The sequence below is a fragment of the Sander lucioperca genome, chromosome 4 (assembly GCF_008315115.2).
Source record: "Sander lucioperca isolate FBNREF2018 chromosome 4, SLUC_FBN_1.2, whole genome shotgun sequence".
Classification (NCBI taxonomy): domain Eukaryota; kingdom Metazoa; phylum Chordata; class Actinopteri; order Perciformes; family Percidae; genus Sander; species Sander lucioperca.
In genome coordinates, this window is record NC_050176.1 from 30731932 (window position 1) to 30748355 (window position 16424).

Genomic DNA, 16424 nt, shown 5'->3' on the forward strand with positions numbered 1-16424 from the left:
GAGTACCGTAACACAAAAATAAACATAATATATCTTCAAAAACGTCAACAAAGCGGATATTTTTCAAAAAAAGTCACATGTATGGAAAACCTTTCAAAAGATGTAGCCTATCTTATCATCATTTGGAAACTCTGGTGGTCCTTTACTTTAAAAGCAGCAATACCATAATGTTAAATTATTTTTAAGGGTAATGCATTCAAAATGTAGGTAAAGTAAAAAATGAAAATGGTAAAAAAAAATGCACGAGGTAAAAGAAGTATCAGCAAAATGTAGGCCCTACTATCCAAAGCATAAGTGCTTTGCATATGATTAAATTACTATTATTTATGCTTTAACATCTAATTAGTAATTTAATGTTGTAGCAGGTCAAAAGGGAGCTAATTCTAACTAACTTGATATGCTTTATGGGTTGTTTAATCGCTAACAATAAACCATAGCCTATATAATGATCTGATCATAGGTTTCTTTTATGTAAAATCCTAATCTCCAAATTAAGTAGTAACTACAGCTGTCAGTACAAGTATGTAACTTGAGTAAATGTACTTAGTTACTTTCCACCATTGCATATCATATCTTATCATATTATAAAGGTTTGTGTCAGTAGTAACATTTAACATTGCAAATCTTTTATGTTACAGAAAAAGCTACTATATACACTTTGGAGTCACTTACAGTAAGTATGTTAATGTCAATATTTATTGCACTTTGATTACATTACAATAATGATGAAAGCACATCGTTATTAGGGATAGAACATTCATTGTATTCCTGATGTGTCGTTTTCCCGCTGTAGCCTATAGGAAAGGAGTACTATGAACCCAATGTAATAAATACAGTATAAACAGTACAGTGGGGAACATTACGTACATTACTTATATTAGGATAATGCAATCTTAGAATGCGTTATATCTATGGTCTAAAGTCTAAGTTTAATGTTATCACAAATATATACTGGAGTTGGAACCACACACCTCTGGAAGAAGTTATTGACATGTGAATTCATGGTGAAACATATCTAAATAAAAAAAGAAAGTAAAGATAACATGAAACATCTGTGATCCTGCCGGTATATTTCTATTAAGGCACCTGAATATGCTGATTTTTTTATTATTTATTCACTGCTGCTGCACTGATTGCCACCAACGAAATTGTGTTGTGTTCATACAATGACAATAAAGTATCTTGAATCTCAGTTTAATAAGGCGGGATGTCTCCTACATTTTTTAATAACTTTATAATTTCCTTCAGCTTTTCCAAATTATTTGTTGTGAAATTCTCCACTGAAACACACAAAGCTAATTCAGTTTTTATCTTGAATTCTTTTGCCGTACCAATAGGCCAAGGTGCTTTTAGCAGCTGTAGTCTCAACAGATGTAAATGGACCAGTCAGATATTTACAGAAACAATCTTAATAAAAGGAACCAAACATTACATTGAGGATCAACATCCAAAAATGTATTTCATATTATGCAAGATTATGTATTAAATTCTTTACAGCAAACCAAAAGCAGTTTAGGTATTTTGTGCCTCTTCAATGTTACATTTAACAAAACAGTCAAAGAAAGCCATTTGTATATCATATGAGATCATATTACAGAGATGACTCATTCTGGAAGAAAAATAAAGGAAGTGAGTATTTCTCTGCGCTACAACCAATACATCCATGGCTACAACTGTGCAAATGGATAATTGTACAGAGACAAGACTCATGTTTGACAGCAAACTGACAAGTCTGTAATTAAGCAGCTGCAAGAGTTTGACTATAGACACTATCATCATTATTTAAACAACCCAACCCAAAATATACAAGGTATTCACACTGGGTTCACTGGATACGTTTATATTTCGTCATATCTAATGTTTTTGGGCTCTTCAGCAGCTTGATTTAACTTCAGAGTCAGTTTTAAATGGCGCCTCCAAAAAGTAACAAACACCAGGGATGTCTTCTGGGAAGTTGGCCGGAAGCTCCAGTCTCCTCCTGGGAACAAAGACAAACTCTGGCCGATTCTTCAGCAATCTGGGACAAAGAACACAAATAAAACATGAATCTAAAAACAATGTGGCAAATTATTTGACGCAAGAGGAAACACAGTGCTCTTCTAAAAGTGAAGTTTCTTGGCTAGAGCCCTTTGTGTTTTTTTTCTCTGTAACAACCACTTCTGGCAACAAATAATATTATACAGTATTGGCTCATTAACGTCTGACATCTATTTCGCTTTGTGTCTTTCAGTCAAATAAAAATGTTTTAGAGCGAAGTTAAGAGTTTGCATTGTAAATCTAATAGAAAACACAAGAGTTATTTGCAACTTGAATTAGCTGTGTTACCTCACCTGTGAGTTGTAGGGCTGATGTTGATTTTTCCAGGTTGGCTGCAGGATTCAAACTTGTTGGCCATTGTGACATTGTTACCGAAAAGGCAGTAGCGCGGCATTCTCACCCCAACTACACCAGCCAGTACTGAACCAGTGTGGACTCCTATACGCATCTGAGGAAACATTCAACATGATTCAGGCTTCTGCTTGTCTTTTGTTCAACAATACTATTACAGTGCATCAAAGGCTTCCACTCCACTCTTTAACCATACATGATTGTAGTTGTGGTGCTGGCACTGATACAGAACCCTGTATTTCCTTCAGGCATCTGCAAATGAAAATAGTCCCTACATGATTTACTCCAGTTTAAAGGTACCCTGTCAAGTTTTTGACAACTAGTAGCACTATGGAGTAGGCTTGTGCCGATTGGTGATCAGATCGTATAATTACAAACCAGTTTGCCTTCTCTTTTCCATGCATCTGACACCTGATGGGCTGTCTTTCGGGCTGTAACCCAGCCTCCTGGCCTCCCGACGACTGCCAGGGGACGGGAACTACATTAGGTCAGCCCGCACCGATTAGTGTTAATGGGGTCTAAGATACAGCAGCTAACATTAATGATCGGGTTTCCCTAGTGCAGAACGTTTGCCTCCAACACGACAAATAAACTAACATTACAGTTATAACGTGTACAATTATCACATTAGGAGGCAGAGGAATAGCTAAATTTGACGCGCAGATCAACAGAGAGCCAGATTGTGAGAGAAGAAATCGCTAACTGCTAAACTAAAGTAGCTAACAGAGCTAATAGCGTGTAAACAACTGTGGGATTAGCGAGAAAGTTGCTAAAAGAAGATCACTGAGTGCTTGATGAACTAGTGTAACGTTAAGTTGTAAATGTAAAGTGCATAATTTGCCGCTGTTATGAAGAATATGACCATAAATGCCTTATGACGGAAGGAAGGAAATGCACTTTTTGTAGGATACACAAATTTACTGAATGTAAGCAACTTTTTGAATCTGTCAGCTACTGTAGTTGCATGCTTTTTTAATTAACTTTTTTTGATACTGTATGTCCATTGTTGTCAGCGGCTAGTTACCATACAGTAAAGATGAATGAAAAGGCAGATTTTGGTGCAGAGTTAGGTACCATTGAGGACACTGAGGCCAATCCTCTGTAATTATTCTGGTAATTTGAGGGGTTTAATGACATGAGGATTTTACATGTTGCTGATTATGATATTTTTAGGTTAAATATCTTAAAATGTGAATGTTTGTAGGCAAACAAAGATGTGCCACATATACTGTCTGTTATACTTACATTATTAGAAATTAAATATCTAAACTCAAGACACCATACTTTTTTTTATGGCTGCGCGTTTGCATCAAATGGAAAACTAAATGTCTTTGACATAATTTTGTAAACATTTCCCTGTAATTTGCCATTTTTGTGTTTACTTACATCAGTATATTCAACAGATCTTATACTTTCCATTTATTACTTTTAGTTCTTTGATATGGTAGCTTTACATAAAATGCATTTTTATATTACAGTAACAAGCTAAAGCATAATGTAGACAGTTAGTTTCTTGATTTATTCACTGGTCGATGTCCTAAAATCTCTACGGACTTGAAAAAAATGTTCACCTTAGTGACAGCAACTATATTCTGTTAAAGTTGGAATATTATTTTTTCAAATGGGATATTTTTCTTTATAAATGAAAACTTCAATAGAGTGGTTGTATGAAAACTCTCTTGCATGGTTGACAGTTACATCATCAAGTTGAATAATGTGTAGTATGCTAATCAACACTTGACCCTTACCTGTATTGGTTCTCCAGTTGGTGTCATAACTTCGTCTGAAAGCTCCATCATCTTTAAGGCCATGAGTGCAATTTGGACAGCGTGAGTCTCGCTTTCTCTGTGTAAGCCACCAGCTACGCAGTACGCATCACCAATGGTCTCCACCTGAATACAGCAGATGATCATTACTATGATTTTTAACCTGACAACTGAGACAGAGAAAAGGATTTCAAAAGCTGTGTGTGCACCCTCCTTCCTTATCAGTGAATCTATACAGTGCTCTCATCATCTAACCTGAAAGTTTAAACTTTATTCCACTTTGCAATGTAGACAGTATATCTTGAGCAAAATTGCAAATGTGAAATGGATATTCATCAAAATGTCTTTAGAATTTGCCTTTCGCTCCATCTTGTAGCTAAGACAAAGGGCAAAAAGCTGAGGAGTAATAAAACTTAAACTCTAATAGTAGCCTACTTGATCCATGGTCATATTAAAAAGTCCACACCGGTTTTTTCTTCTTCTTTGTACATATAAATCTGGAACCGGAGAGCACTCAACAGCTTTGTGACAAAGACAAAGTGAAACTATTTTTAGCCTCATACAGTACATGTGGAGTGGAAACAGGGTCCTGAAGGAACCTCGGACTTCCTAGCGTTTTACGAGATATTTGTCAAACATGCTGCTCACTCTGTTATGCTTTCATGACACTTTGATTACATTATCCAGCTTCCCTGTAGATTAGCAGCCTTTGGGAGACACTATGGTAGTTGGTTGAGCTATAGTCTCTTTTTTTTAATTAAATGTGAAGGCAAATAATTTATCTTCATACACCATATGATGTACTACGTATGATTCAATTGTCAAAAGACAAAAAAGTGCATTCGTTTTTTTAAATCTGTGAGCTACTGTAGTTGTTTTTTTTTCAGTTTTGTCAGCAGCTACAGTCACCTTTTACCTACAGTTAAAAGCAGATTTGTGTGTGTTTAGTGAACTACAGGACATAGCCTACATGTAGAGGCCATACAGCCATAGCTACTGTTGAGGACACAGAGGTTGTATGCTTCTGTGAATTTGAGGGGTTTTGAGGCTGATTCTGATAATAATTTAGGCTAAATATCAGAATACAGAACAGAACATCAGAAGATGTGACTGCCAAAAATCAAACAGATGTTTTATTCTCCACCACAATTATACTGCAGCATTAGAACAACATTTGGGGAGGCCAAACTATACAAAATATAATTGAACCGTTAGATTAATAAATAAATCTTAAATGTTATTTCTTTAAATATTCTGGCTACAGGACTGTAAATATATGTGTTAGAACTAAAAGCATTTAGAAGAAAAATGCTATTTACAAAGGTGTAAATTAAATTTCAATGTTGTAAAATGTTGTAAAAATATCGTCACTTTCTCTTAAATTGTATTTAAAACGATAGTGGGATGTTTTTAATCTGATTAAGTATTGTACCATGTCATTCACACTTTGCAATAAAAAAACAAAGTTGGACATAATGCCAAGATTGTTCCCCTGCTGATGGAGCTAGTTTCTCGACCTTTGATAATGAAACTTAAATTACATTTTTACATTTTGTAACAATACTGTATAAATATAACTGTCTAATGTCAGCTACTTCTGAAATGTCTCATACTTTATATACTACACTCAGCAGTTGCAATAGATTAAAAAGGGCTAAATTGTTAACTTTGTAAACAGCTTGTGCAAATCAAAATAATGCTCAGCAGTACAGTACTCTTATATTCCATTAACCTACCTTATAGATATCAAGCTCTCCACACTCATGGTCAAACCTGGTGTACAACTCACTGAGCATGGTTATCACTTGCATCGGGGTACAGCGTGAGCAAACAGCCGTGAAGCCCACAATGTCAGAGAAGAGCATTGTTACTTGGTCAAACTTCTTGGCCTGCACTGTTTGGCCCTGCCACAGCTGCTGCGCCACAGTGCCGGGGAAGATGGAGAAGAGGAGGTCCACTGTCTTCTTCTTCTCCTCCTCCAGTGCCTGGTGAGCGTGCTCCAAGGCTGCCTTGGCCTTCCCCAGACGCTTCTTCAAACCGTCCTGGGCTTTGGCCTGTTCACCAACCAGCACCACGTCACGCAGTGCGTTATGAATAGGGATGTCTGACAGGTAGAGGCCGCAGCCTGTTAGCTCCTCCAGCTTGTCCACACATGGTGAGCCCAGGAACAAGATGGCGTTGGACTCTGAAACGTAGATCATCTGACCTTTAAGGTCCATGAGCTGAAAGAAAAAATTAGATGATGAAAAAAGTTCATTTTTGTGGAATTTGCTAAACTTAGTTGGAATGTAAATATTGGGTCTAGCTGTCCTCATAGCTCAATAACTTTGTTCTTTGAAAGAAGACTGATTAGGATTACTGTGTAGGCTACATCCTGGAGCAAATGTCTCCTATTATTTAGTACTAGTTATTCTTATTATATGTACACATTTCCCACAGCCAAACAAGGACAAATGTTTTTTTGCTCTCAGTGGCACGTGTGCACTTGTAAATATACAATGCATAAATACTCCTTAAGACATAATAGACATTTAACCATTTGACATAAAGAAAACCAAATTTGGATTCTGCCTGGTATTTATAAAAGGGCAGCTGTATACAGCAGTCCGTCAGCTACAAGAGTAAACAATGTCAAAAGGGTTATTTACCGTATGTTCCAGTGGAACACTTTTGCTTTTTTTTAAATACTTTCTAACCCAAGTACATTTCTTACTAGGCAAGGTCAAAATATCTCAACAACTATTGCTATAAAATGTAGTACAGGCATTCATTATTCACCTACTGACTTTAGTGATCCTCTGACTTTTCTTCTATAGGCCACCATGAGGTTGACATTTGTGGTTTAAAGGTAAATGTCTCGACAACTATTGGATGGATTGCCATGAAATTTGGTGCAGACATATGTCTTTGCGGACTTAAGTGATCTCTTGACCTTTTATCTACCGCCATAAATACATTCAAAATGTAGGACATTCCCATCAGCATTAACTGTACTATGAAATACTAATGATAACTAGTATGTGAGCAAAGAGAACCCTACTAATATCTCATGCAATAGCTTGAAGTATTTAAGGATTCAGCATTAAAACCAAAGACACTATTTTGAGGCACATACTTCCTACCTTCTAACTTTTTAAATTATTATTACTATGACACCTCCCTTGTGATAGTCATTACATTTACTTCACCACGACAGCTAAAGATTAAACAATATTTTGGGACCTGAACTTTTATCACTTGGTTTTCTTATCAAAGCCTCACAGAGCCACGAGTGTGCCTGTAAACTTAGCCTTCTTAACTGTTAAAACAACAATAGCTATAGGTACAAATTCAGCTTCAGGAATATTTTGAAATTTCTAACATAATGAATGTTGAACGTGCCACTTCTGTCAGTCATGTTTGTCTGTAGTAGACTTGTCAGCTGAGTAATACATAATGAGCCCCGGATGAAAGAGACTGAGACACCTACTGATTTTTACCTGTTTAAATTGGGCACTGTAGCTACTAGCAGTAAATCTACCACTGAATACTAGTGTTATAATAAGTGGAGGCATCTCTGGCTGAATGCTGTTATACCACTGCCATGTTTACTAACAAATAATTTATTTGTTATTGTCATGGCGACAAATTGCTGTGCACCATCACATAAATAGCACGAGCATGGCTGTGCCTTTGATGGATAAAATGGTTTGACATTTGCTTCTGATCTCCGTTGGGGGTCAAATTTTGATCTTTACCTCAGGCCAAGTGCACCCGAGTACAACACTAATACAGTAAGCCCGACTGCTTATAAATAGCATGATTTTTTCTCTCTATCTTACTATCAAGACAACGGCCGGAAGACCTTTTCCACCTCATTAGTCAGTGACGTCACTTCTCAAGTTGTTTCTCCCAGACATGTCGACATACCTTCCCTGTGTTATCTGCGATGGAGACTCCATGCTTGATCCGAATGATAAACTGTGTGTTCAGCATGGTCAGAATCCCTTGAAAGGTACATTTGATCTGGGGAGAGACAATAGAAAAGTGTTCTTGGAAGGTAGCAGACCGCCTCAGTGCATCTTTCCTGAACAGTCTCTTCCTAAGCCCGTGTCCTATTTGTACCAGACCCAGATCCTTGTCCAGGATCAGATGGAAAGGGAAGATGGTGGAGAACAAAGAGGTAGGAAGGGTCCCAGCTGAGGTAGCCCGCAGCGGACTGGGGGTCAGATTTTTAGCATCCTTAACTGCAACTGTGTACAGAAGACTGGGCTGCGGGCTGGACTGCAAGATGCTGTCTTTGGCACTGGGGGTGTCAATCAACACATCCACAGTGGTGTGATACAGCAGGCGGGCTGCAGCTTTGATGACTCCAGGGAAGAAGAGCTCAGTGGTTGGGCGGGGGTTGAAGAAATAGACAGTAAGCAGACCCGCATCCTTGTCTAAGCACAGCACCGAAGGTTCGTTTACACAATTCTCTCTGCCCGGGTTAGGCGGCGTACTCTGTTTCAACAAAACATTGAAGCTGTTGAGGAAGTCGTGGAGAGCTCCCCCCACCACCCTCAAAATGTGTCCGTCCTCCTCATAACACATGTTGAAGAGCTCCTCGCCAAGAGCAACTTTCAAAGCTTCCATCTGGATTGCTATTAGACGAATGAAGGGAAACAGGTAAAGATGTAAAGCCGAACAATACCCAGCATTTTAAAATTTAAATTACACATTTTATAATTTGAGCTTCAAGTTTGGCATTACCCGTTTTGGTTGAGTAAATGTTCATCATTTCCACTAAATGTTCCGGTTCATCACTGCAACTCTGATGCCTGATGTCTGTACAGCAAACTATTGGACTGCAAGATGACAAATCAAAGTCAGACACATTAAACAACTCAGTGGAGCATGTTTTTGTTCAATACATTAGACAACAGTTGCAACTATCTATTCTTTTCATTATTAGTCAATCTGCCAAACATGTTCTCAATTAATCGACTCGTTGTTTTGCCTAGAAAAAAAGTGAATTTATAAAGTTATAATTTCCCAAACCTCAAGCCTTCCTGTCTTGTTTTGTTTGTCTGACCAACAGCCCAAAATGATATTCCATTTACTATCATATATGACCAGAAAAAAACTGCAAATTCTCACATTTGAGAAGCTGCAACCTGTGAATGTTTGACATTTTTTGAGAATTTCATTATCTGTTTGCCAATTTCTGTAATGTGTTTTTCAGCAGATTTGTAAGGGATGTCTCTCTACCTCCAGGTATAGCAGCATCACACCTTATTGTTGTCATCATCATTTGTATCAAGAGTAGCAAGATACATTTGTAAGGGATCTCGAGGTAAACAGAGAGTCAAATGGTTCTGTAAAATTGTAGTATCATTATTGTTATTAGGAATACAAGCTGTGGTGGGTACAGGCCTACCTATAATTTACAACAGCAGCAGTAGTAATTGTAACAGTCTAGGAGGAGTATAGTTGTTATTGGCAACTGTATATAAAAACACACACGTGTTACCTTTCAGAGTCCCTGGTTTGATCTGATAGTCTCATCATTCGTTGGAGGGCAGTGTGCAGCCTTTCAAACTGTATGACAAAATGTTAAAGGTCATCGTCTGGCAAGACTGAACAGCAGCTTTAATTAAAGGAGCGCCCACAAATACTTAAAAAAAAAAAAAAACACCATTACCATTAAACCAATAATCTTAATAAACAGTCATGATGTCTGTGCGATAAGGCAGACATGCGACAAACACAACTGCAGTCAAGATGTTTTTTTCTTCATAAATAAATCTATGTGATACATACTGTAGTTGCATGATGTGAATATTCATGAATATAATATAACTCACCTCTGGACATGCCAATTTTCGGATGCTCTCCCCAAGTGTATGCAGGTTAACTTTGGCTCTGACTGTTTTCTGTTGAGGTAGATCCCCACCTATTTTTCCGTGCACGTCCTTAGAAATGGGCAATAAATCCGCGGCGCCAGTTGAGCGCTCCTCAAAGTCTCCGAGCTCATTATTTTGGGCGCTACTGGAGAAAGGACACTCTCCTGGTATCTTCAGCTCTTTCAGCTTCGCGCAGAACATCTTCCCCGCTGTATAATCTCTTCTTATCTAATTTCGGGAGGAGACAGTCCTGGTCGAGCAGCTGCGGTCTCTGGGAGAAATTCCATCATCTGGTGTGCTTATCCAGGATACCTTCCTCCTCGCGACCCGCTGATTCAAATGATCAGCTCCAAAGCTAGAGACCGCATACAATATTCATTGAAAACTGCACGGGCAAATGATTGCAGGGAACTATCATTGCCAAAAGCCAATGAGAAACTGGAGAAAAAAGAGCAGTAGGCCAATCCATGTGCAAGTAGGGCTGGTGTAGCTCAACCTATCAGCAATGAGACATTATTTCCAAGCGACTCCTTGCATGCAGTAGACTTTTCTATAAAGATCAGCCTACAGACTAGGGTACCATAATACGAGACTGGTCCCCCCATTAACGAATAATCCTATTTCTGTTATGATCATTTAGGACTACGTGCACATGCCTGTGGTGCTTTAGCCTATAGTGTGTTTGTAGTCTTTATGGTGATATTAATTTTTCAAGCTATATTCCTACGGAATACTAATAGTTTCAAAATTGTATTTGATTTGATTTCATTCAATTATTCAACTAATATTTTATGTTTTATCTCTGCCTGTCTCACACACACACACACACACACACACACACACACACACACACACACACACACACACACACACACTATCCCTAACTTCCCTGCTGTATTAAAATGAATTAAAATCATCACTGGAAATATTATTGTTATTTTGTAGGGCTGCCTGCAGCTAACAACTAGCAACTAATCAATTTCACTAATCAACTAATCAATCAAATTTGAAGAATACATTGTCAATGAGAGTTCGCAGTCGTCTGAAGACATTATAGACTTGCATGTTCAAACACTTCTACACCCAAACACATTAAGTTCACTATAAGACAAATGAAAGCAGCAAATCTTCACATTTGAGATCAAGAACCAGCTCATTTTAGGGTATTTTCCTTTAAAAATGACTTAAAGGGGTACTTCACAGATTTTACCGGTTAAAATCTGTTTGTAGCTCTTGGGGTATGAAAGGGTAGTGCTGCCACGTCTGAAAAAAAAGGTATCAATATCACGTTATTACGTGAAAAGTTTATTGTAATAACAAGATATTTTTTACGTTATACAGTAAAAAGATAGCATGAAGTAGAACTTAATCAAATCGTGTATATTTCGCAATTTATCTGTCTGCACACTGTGTCTTTATTGAAACAGGAGTTTCATGTTCTAACAAGATAAATTATCACGTTATAACGTGAAACGTTACATCTTACAACCTTTTAAATGATCATGTTGTAACGTGATAATTTATTGTTTTAACGTGAAAACTTTCACCGAGCTCAAAATCCAACATGGCTGCTCACTGCATCAACAGTAGTGAAAGCTGTAGTAACATATAGTCTAAGTCTAAGTTCTGCGGTAAATGGAACGCACTATAACACATTCGAATCTCCGACCAACCTGTCGATTGAGTTGGAGACTGTCCTCTCCTGAAAAACGGCCACATAAGTCGTTTGTTCCAGCAGCAATTACGACTCATATTTACTTTTAAAGTGACGGCGTAGTGGTTACGGCGTAAGCAAAGCAGGAAGTAAGTATAAGCGCCAATTTCCCCCTTATTCCGGTGACAGATGGGTCAAACAAACACAGGACTTTCACCCAAGAGACCGGGGTTTGTGTCCTGTTTGAAAATAAAAGTAAATGGTGTGTGTTTTTTAACTTTAAGGAACAAACCGAACAAACTGAACAATGTCACGTTCTGCGTCACGTGCGTAACCAGAAGTGAAGTAAGGTAACTGATGTACTGATTTGAACCCAAACCAAGATCTTTTTTAAAACTAGTAGTTTTGGTGCCTAAACCTCCAATCTGAGATTGTTTCACAACGGTAATGATGTGTTTAAAACGCTGACCTATGTTCTGTGGTTTAGGTTGTAACATATCCTTCCACCACTAGGGGCGCTAACTTATGAAACGCTCCTATGGGTCGTTTTAGAGGAATAAGCGACCTATATCGTCATATGGTTTGGAGGCTTGTTGTCGAGTTGCATTGTTGGTAATGTAGGCACCAGGTTTTGACAAGAAAGAAGAAAGTGTGAAACTAAAACATCCTGCCAAAAAACTTCAGGCACATTCAGCACACAAACAGTGACACATTTACAGAAACATTGATTAATGTGCTTCATGCTTATAAAGAAATGAAATAGAATAACTACAGTTTTAGCACATTTTCCACACTAACAGGTCTGGTGATTTCTTATATGACACAGAAAACACTACACTGTGTGAGTTTAACTGTAACTTGAAGTGAATTCCATTTATTTTATTCTGTTTGTTCTGTTTGACTGTTCAGGAAATGGTTCAGTGATGATTATACATGTTGGGTGATCATTTATTAAATGTAATAGATTAAACAAAAATAGATTTTATTGGCCATGATGAGGCTACCACACTGCTTGATGGCCTTGTTTGGTCTGAAAAGAGAACGTTCATAGTCTAACATAATAAATCCATTTCAGTTTAAATAATGAACAGCTTTATCATTTGGACGTTTTCTCATTTCTCACAGGATAACTCTGGATGAGCATGCAGCTTACATTGGCAATCTTTCAGCAACAAGGCCCAGGATGTTCCTACTACAAGAAAAAGGTTACAGGTCAGAGATTAAAGGGGGAATCCTTCCATTAGGCCCAGAGTGGCCACACTTAATGCAATTCATTAAACTGTGGTTTTCACTGTAAACTGAAAAACTGCCCATTTTGAAATGTGCAAGTTATTTTATCAGTGACACTGTTATGGTGCATTACGTTAAATGATGAGGTTTTAGGTCAGTGGTAGGCAAATAGCCAAATCTTTCCGTCTCGTTTTTTTTTTTTTTTTTCTGTCATATAAAACTGTGTAAAAGGCTCATGTAACTCACAAATATGTAAACATTAGTTTATAATATCTAATAATAATGAATACCCCTACATGAAGAGAGGCATGAACGCATTCTTCTGTGGCTTCTGTGCTACATTAAGTTCTGCATTAGTCAGTTTGAACTACCAGATAAATAACAATATATAAAAAAATGAATTAATCCACTTTATTTATAAGTTCTCCTTGAATTCAAACACAGTTTTGACCCCATGGCTTAGCTGTTTTACTTGAACAAATAGGTCAGAAATGATGTAGCGATTACATATTTTTTTTCCCAGGGAAACAACAGTATTTTAATTTAGCCATAACTAATTAATCCAACTGTTTATCATGTGTAGATAACCTGTTATTATACAGTATATTCCCATATATGAGTTTCGAAATAAGTATTATCATAAACCGCTGTAACTCTGTTAGCCCATGGAGAAAATGACCTTCAGACACAATCCTAAAAAAGTTTTCTAAATCAAATTATTCTTAAATGAATCACAATAAATAAAGAAATTGAAACCATACTGGCATGCATCTCCACAACATCTGTACTGAACATTGCTGAAAAAAACTGGCCCCTGGTTGAACCTTATTGCTGACTCTTGGTTTGATTTGTTGGACTTCTTTAGCCTTTAAAATTCCATAGTCTATTGAAAATTCTTTGTATAACTCTTGTATGTACTGTTCTGAGAAGAATCTCCTTAAACCTTATTAAATTTAAGAGAATGGATTTAGGGGGATGTTCATTGAGACTGTGCTGTCACTTTAAGAACGTACAGTACTGTCAGGGCTACGTTAAACCAGCTGTATCTAAATGTGAGGGTCCTGTCAAACATGCCTGCTTTTAAAAACCAACTGAGCTGATAAAGGTTGTTAAACATCTCACATGCTTTTATTTTTCAAGGAAGAGGACTTTCACACAATCGCTTAAAAGTACAAGATGATAAAGACTAAATAAATGAGGTCAACACTACAAATCAGCCATGTGTACTGGGCCTGTAAAATGTGTTCATTCAAATTTTACTGACAATCTGCTACATTTAGATGATTGATTTTGACTGCTTGTATGAGATTAACCATTTTAGCTCCCAGTACGCCTAACAAAAAAAAAAATTAAATCACTGCATCACATGTCAAAATAATTCATTCTATATGACAGAAGTACTCCAGATTTCTTAGGTAAGGTAAATGCAAATGCAGTTTGCTGCAGTGACATTTTGAAGCAGATCTTGCAGGCAATCATCAGGTCTTAGTGACCCATCTGCCGCCTCTCAACAGGACCCGGAGGAGATGACAGCTGCACTGGCATGAACAAACCTCTTTCTCATGACTATCTACAACATGGGCCTACTGATCTGTGCCAAGGTGGGATTGTGTTTCTGGACAGAAAAGTCTTGGCTCTGGGTTGCTCTGTGTCTTCTTGTTGTATTTTCTCAGAGGTGGAGCGCTGAAGCAGAAGACGATGAATTGTTAAGCACCTTTCCTACAAAACTGAGGATCTGCATCAACAGAAAGAAGTGGTGCTACAGTACTGTAAGTGTGAAGACACAACATCTTTATCTGCTTACAGATCTCAGAATTGAGCTGGAGTTGATTACTAGACTCCTTCAATTGTCGCTGTTAGAGGTTGCTTTTGGTTGTCTGTGCCGATGAAGATGTCAAGATGTGGGGAGGGAGGAGGCAGCTCTCAGCCAGGGCTACAAGGAAACAGGGAGAGGTGTAAACAGAAGTATTATCAGCAAAATGTATAAGTATTGAAAGGTAAAAGCACTTATTATTCAGCATAATTTCACTTCTCAGTGTTGATTGACTGAGTCATTACTGAAGCTACTATTGTTGGGAAGTTTAATCTGTAAGAATGCATGTTTTATAAAGTGATTATATTGTGAGTAAAAATCTTAATCTTCAAAGGAACTAGTAACTAAAGCTGTCCAACGAATGTAGTGGAGTAAAAAGAACAATATTTCCCTCTAAAATGTATTAAAGTAGCATGAAGTGAAAACATACTCAAGTAAAGTAAAAGTAGCTCAAAATGTAGGCTACTTAATTCAGTACTTGAGTTAATGTGCTTAGTGTAATGCCACCAGTGGAATCGGGCATAATGTCTTCTCTCATTTTTTCACATTTGCCTCTCAGATGTCCTGGGGTAAACCTGTGAGCGATGGGGGATGATCGAGGACCACCCTCCAGCGCTTATGCCTCACTAGGAGACCAATGATATAAGGCTAAAGTCATTTGCTATTCAGAGGCAATAGATGTGTTAGTTACATCAAGATATTTCCAGCGGATGCCCGGTTCTGTCCTGTTTGTGGAGAAGATTTTTTTTTAAAAGTAATAAATTAAACACCAACAGTAGACATGCTATAGACGTACAAGTACCATTGTTATTGTTGTTAATGCCCACTTTTTTGTTCTCTGTTGCTCTCTCTCTTCCCCCAATATGTTTTCTTTTGTTCTTTGTTGTTGTTTCTCTCTCTTTTTCCATGTCCTGTCTCATATGTGGCTTCCTTTTAATCGCCTTCCTTGCATTATTAATAATAGTTTTTTATAAGTATAAGTAGCACTGAATGATAGCCATATGTCTCCAAATTGGCAACTTTCAGTGAAAAGTTTTGCTGATGGTACAGTTTAGACATTATCTGATGGCCTTTGAAAAGTTTTAGGGTACCATAACCTCATCCCATGGAGGAATATGTGATCTTTCCACTGATACAAGAACATAAAGAGCACCAACACATCATAGACAAGGTTTCCATTGTGCAGGTATATTTGCTTACATTGCCTGATATAGACAAAAAATTAGATTGGCATGAACTAGATTCTTCTTATAGCTTTGAAAGACCAGCAGAAGCTTGTTTTATCAGTGTATGTAGCTAGTGAGCACAGCATGATCCCAAATGTTTCACTGCTCAGAACAACTATTACCAATGTTGAGGTCATGAGCTGGCATGAGACTAAAAGCAATATAACAATTTTGTCTTTCCTCCTCGGATATTACATAACTGAACAAATCAAAATGTAAACTCTGCTTAAGTCCATAAGATGAATGTGCATTTGTAACTCGAGTTTCCATAGTGCCTGCCATATATTTAGTCCCTGCACACGCTCGTTCAAAGATCCTACTTTGTTTATGATATGTAGCGAGAGATAGCTAATCTCATCACAGCCCAGCACAATAAGTCCACAGGAACTCAACAGCCATGACTTCAGACAGTTACAATGTATATACTAGAGCTGCACTCAGTTTAACAAGAAGAAACTTTTGTCAGGCAGATTGCAACATTCA

General features: G+C 37.6%; 1 protein-coding gene across 1 annotated transcript; it reads right to left on the bottom strand.

Annotated features, from left to right (window-relative positions):
• Positions 1-678: 678 nt before the first annotated feature.
• gucy1a1 (guanylate cyclase 1 soluble subunit alpha 1) lies at positions 679-10219 on the bottom strand. Its single transcript, XM_031276899.2, has 8 exons — positions 9980-10219; positions 9646-9713; positions 8886-8980; positions 8064-8776; positions 5891-6376; positions 4137-4280; positions 2331-2485; positions 679-2017 (listed from the first exon to the last, which is right to left on the bottom strand). Exons 1-8 carry the CDS (start codon positions 10217-10219, stop codon positions 1873-1875), a joined length of 2046 nt encoding a protein of 681 aa, XP_031132759.2. The 3' UTR covers positions 679-1872.
• Between the last annotated feature and the right edge of the window lie 6205 nt (positions 10220-16424).

What these genes read in the sequence shown, in the direction of transcription:
- gucy1a1 (XM_031276899.2), bottom strand. Translation starts at nt 10,219, where the DNA reads ATGTTCTGCGCGAAGCTGAAAGAGCTGAAGATACCAGGAGAGTGTCCT. An exon ending in GAGAGCTTGATATCTATAAG is followed by an intron (nt 4,281 to 5,890) that starts GTAGGTTAATGG and finishes TGCTGTATTCAG; the next exon opens with GTGGAGACCATTGGTGATGC. An exon ending in ATCAGCCCTACAACTCACAG is followed by an intron (nt 2,018 to 2,330) that starts GTGAGGTAACAC and finishes TCTTTGTCCCAG; the next exon opens with ATTGCTGAAGAATCGGCCAG.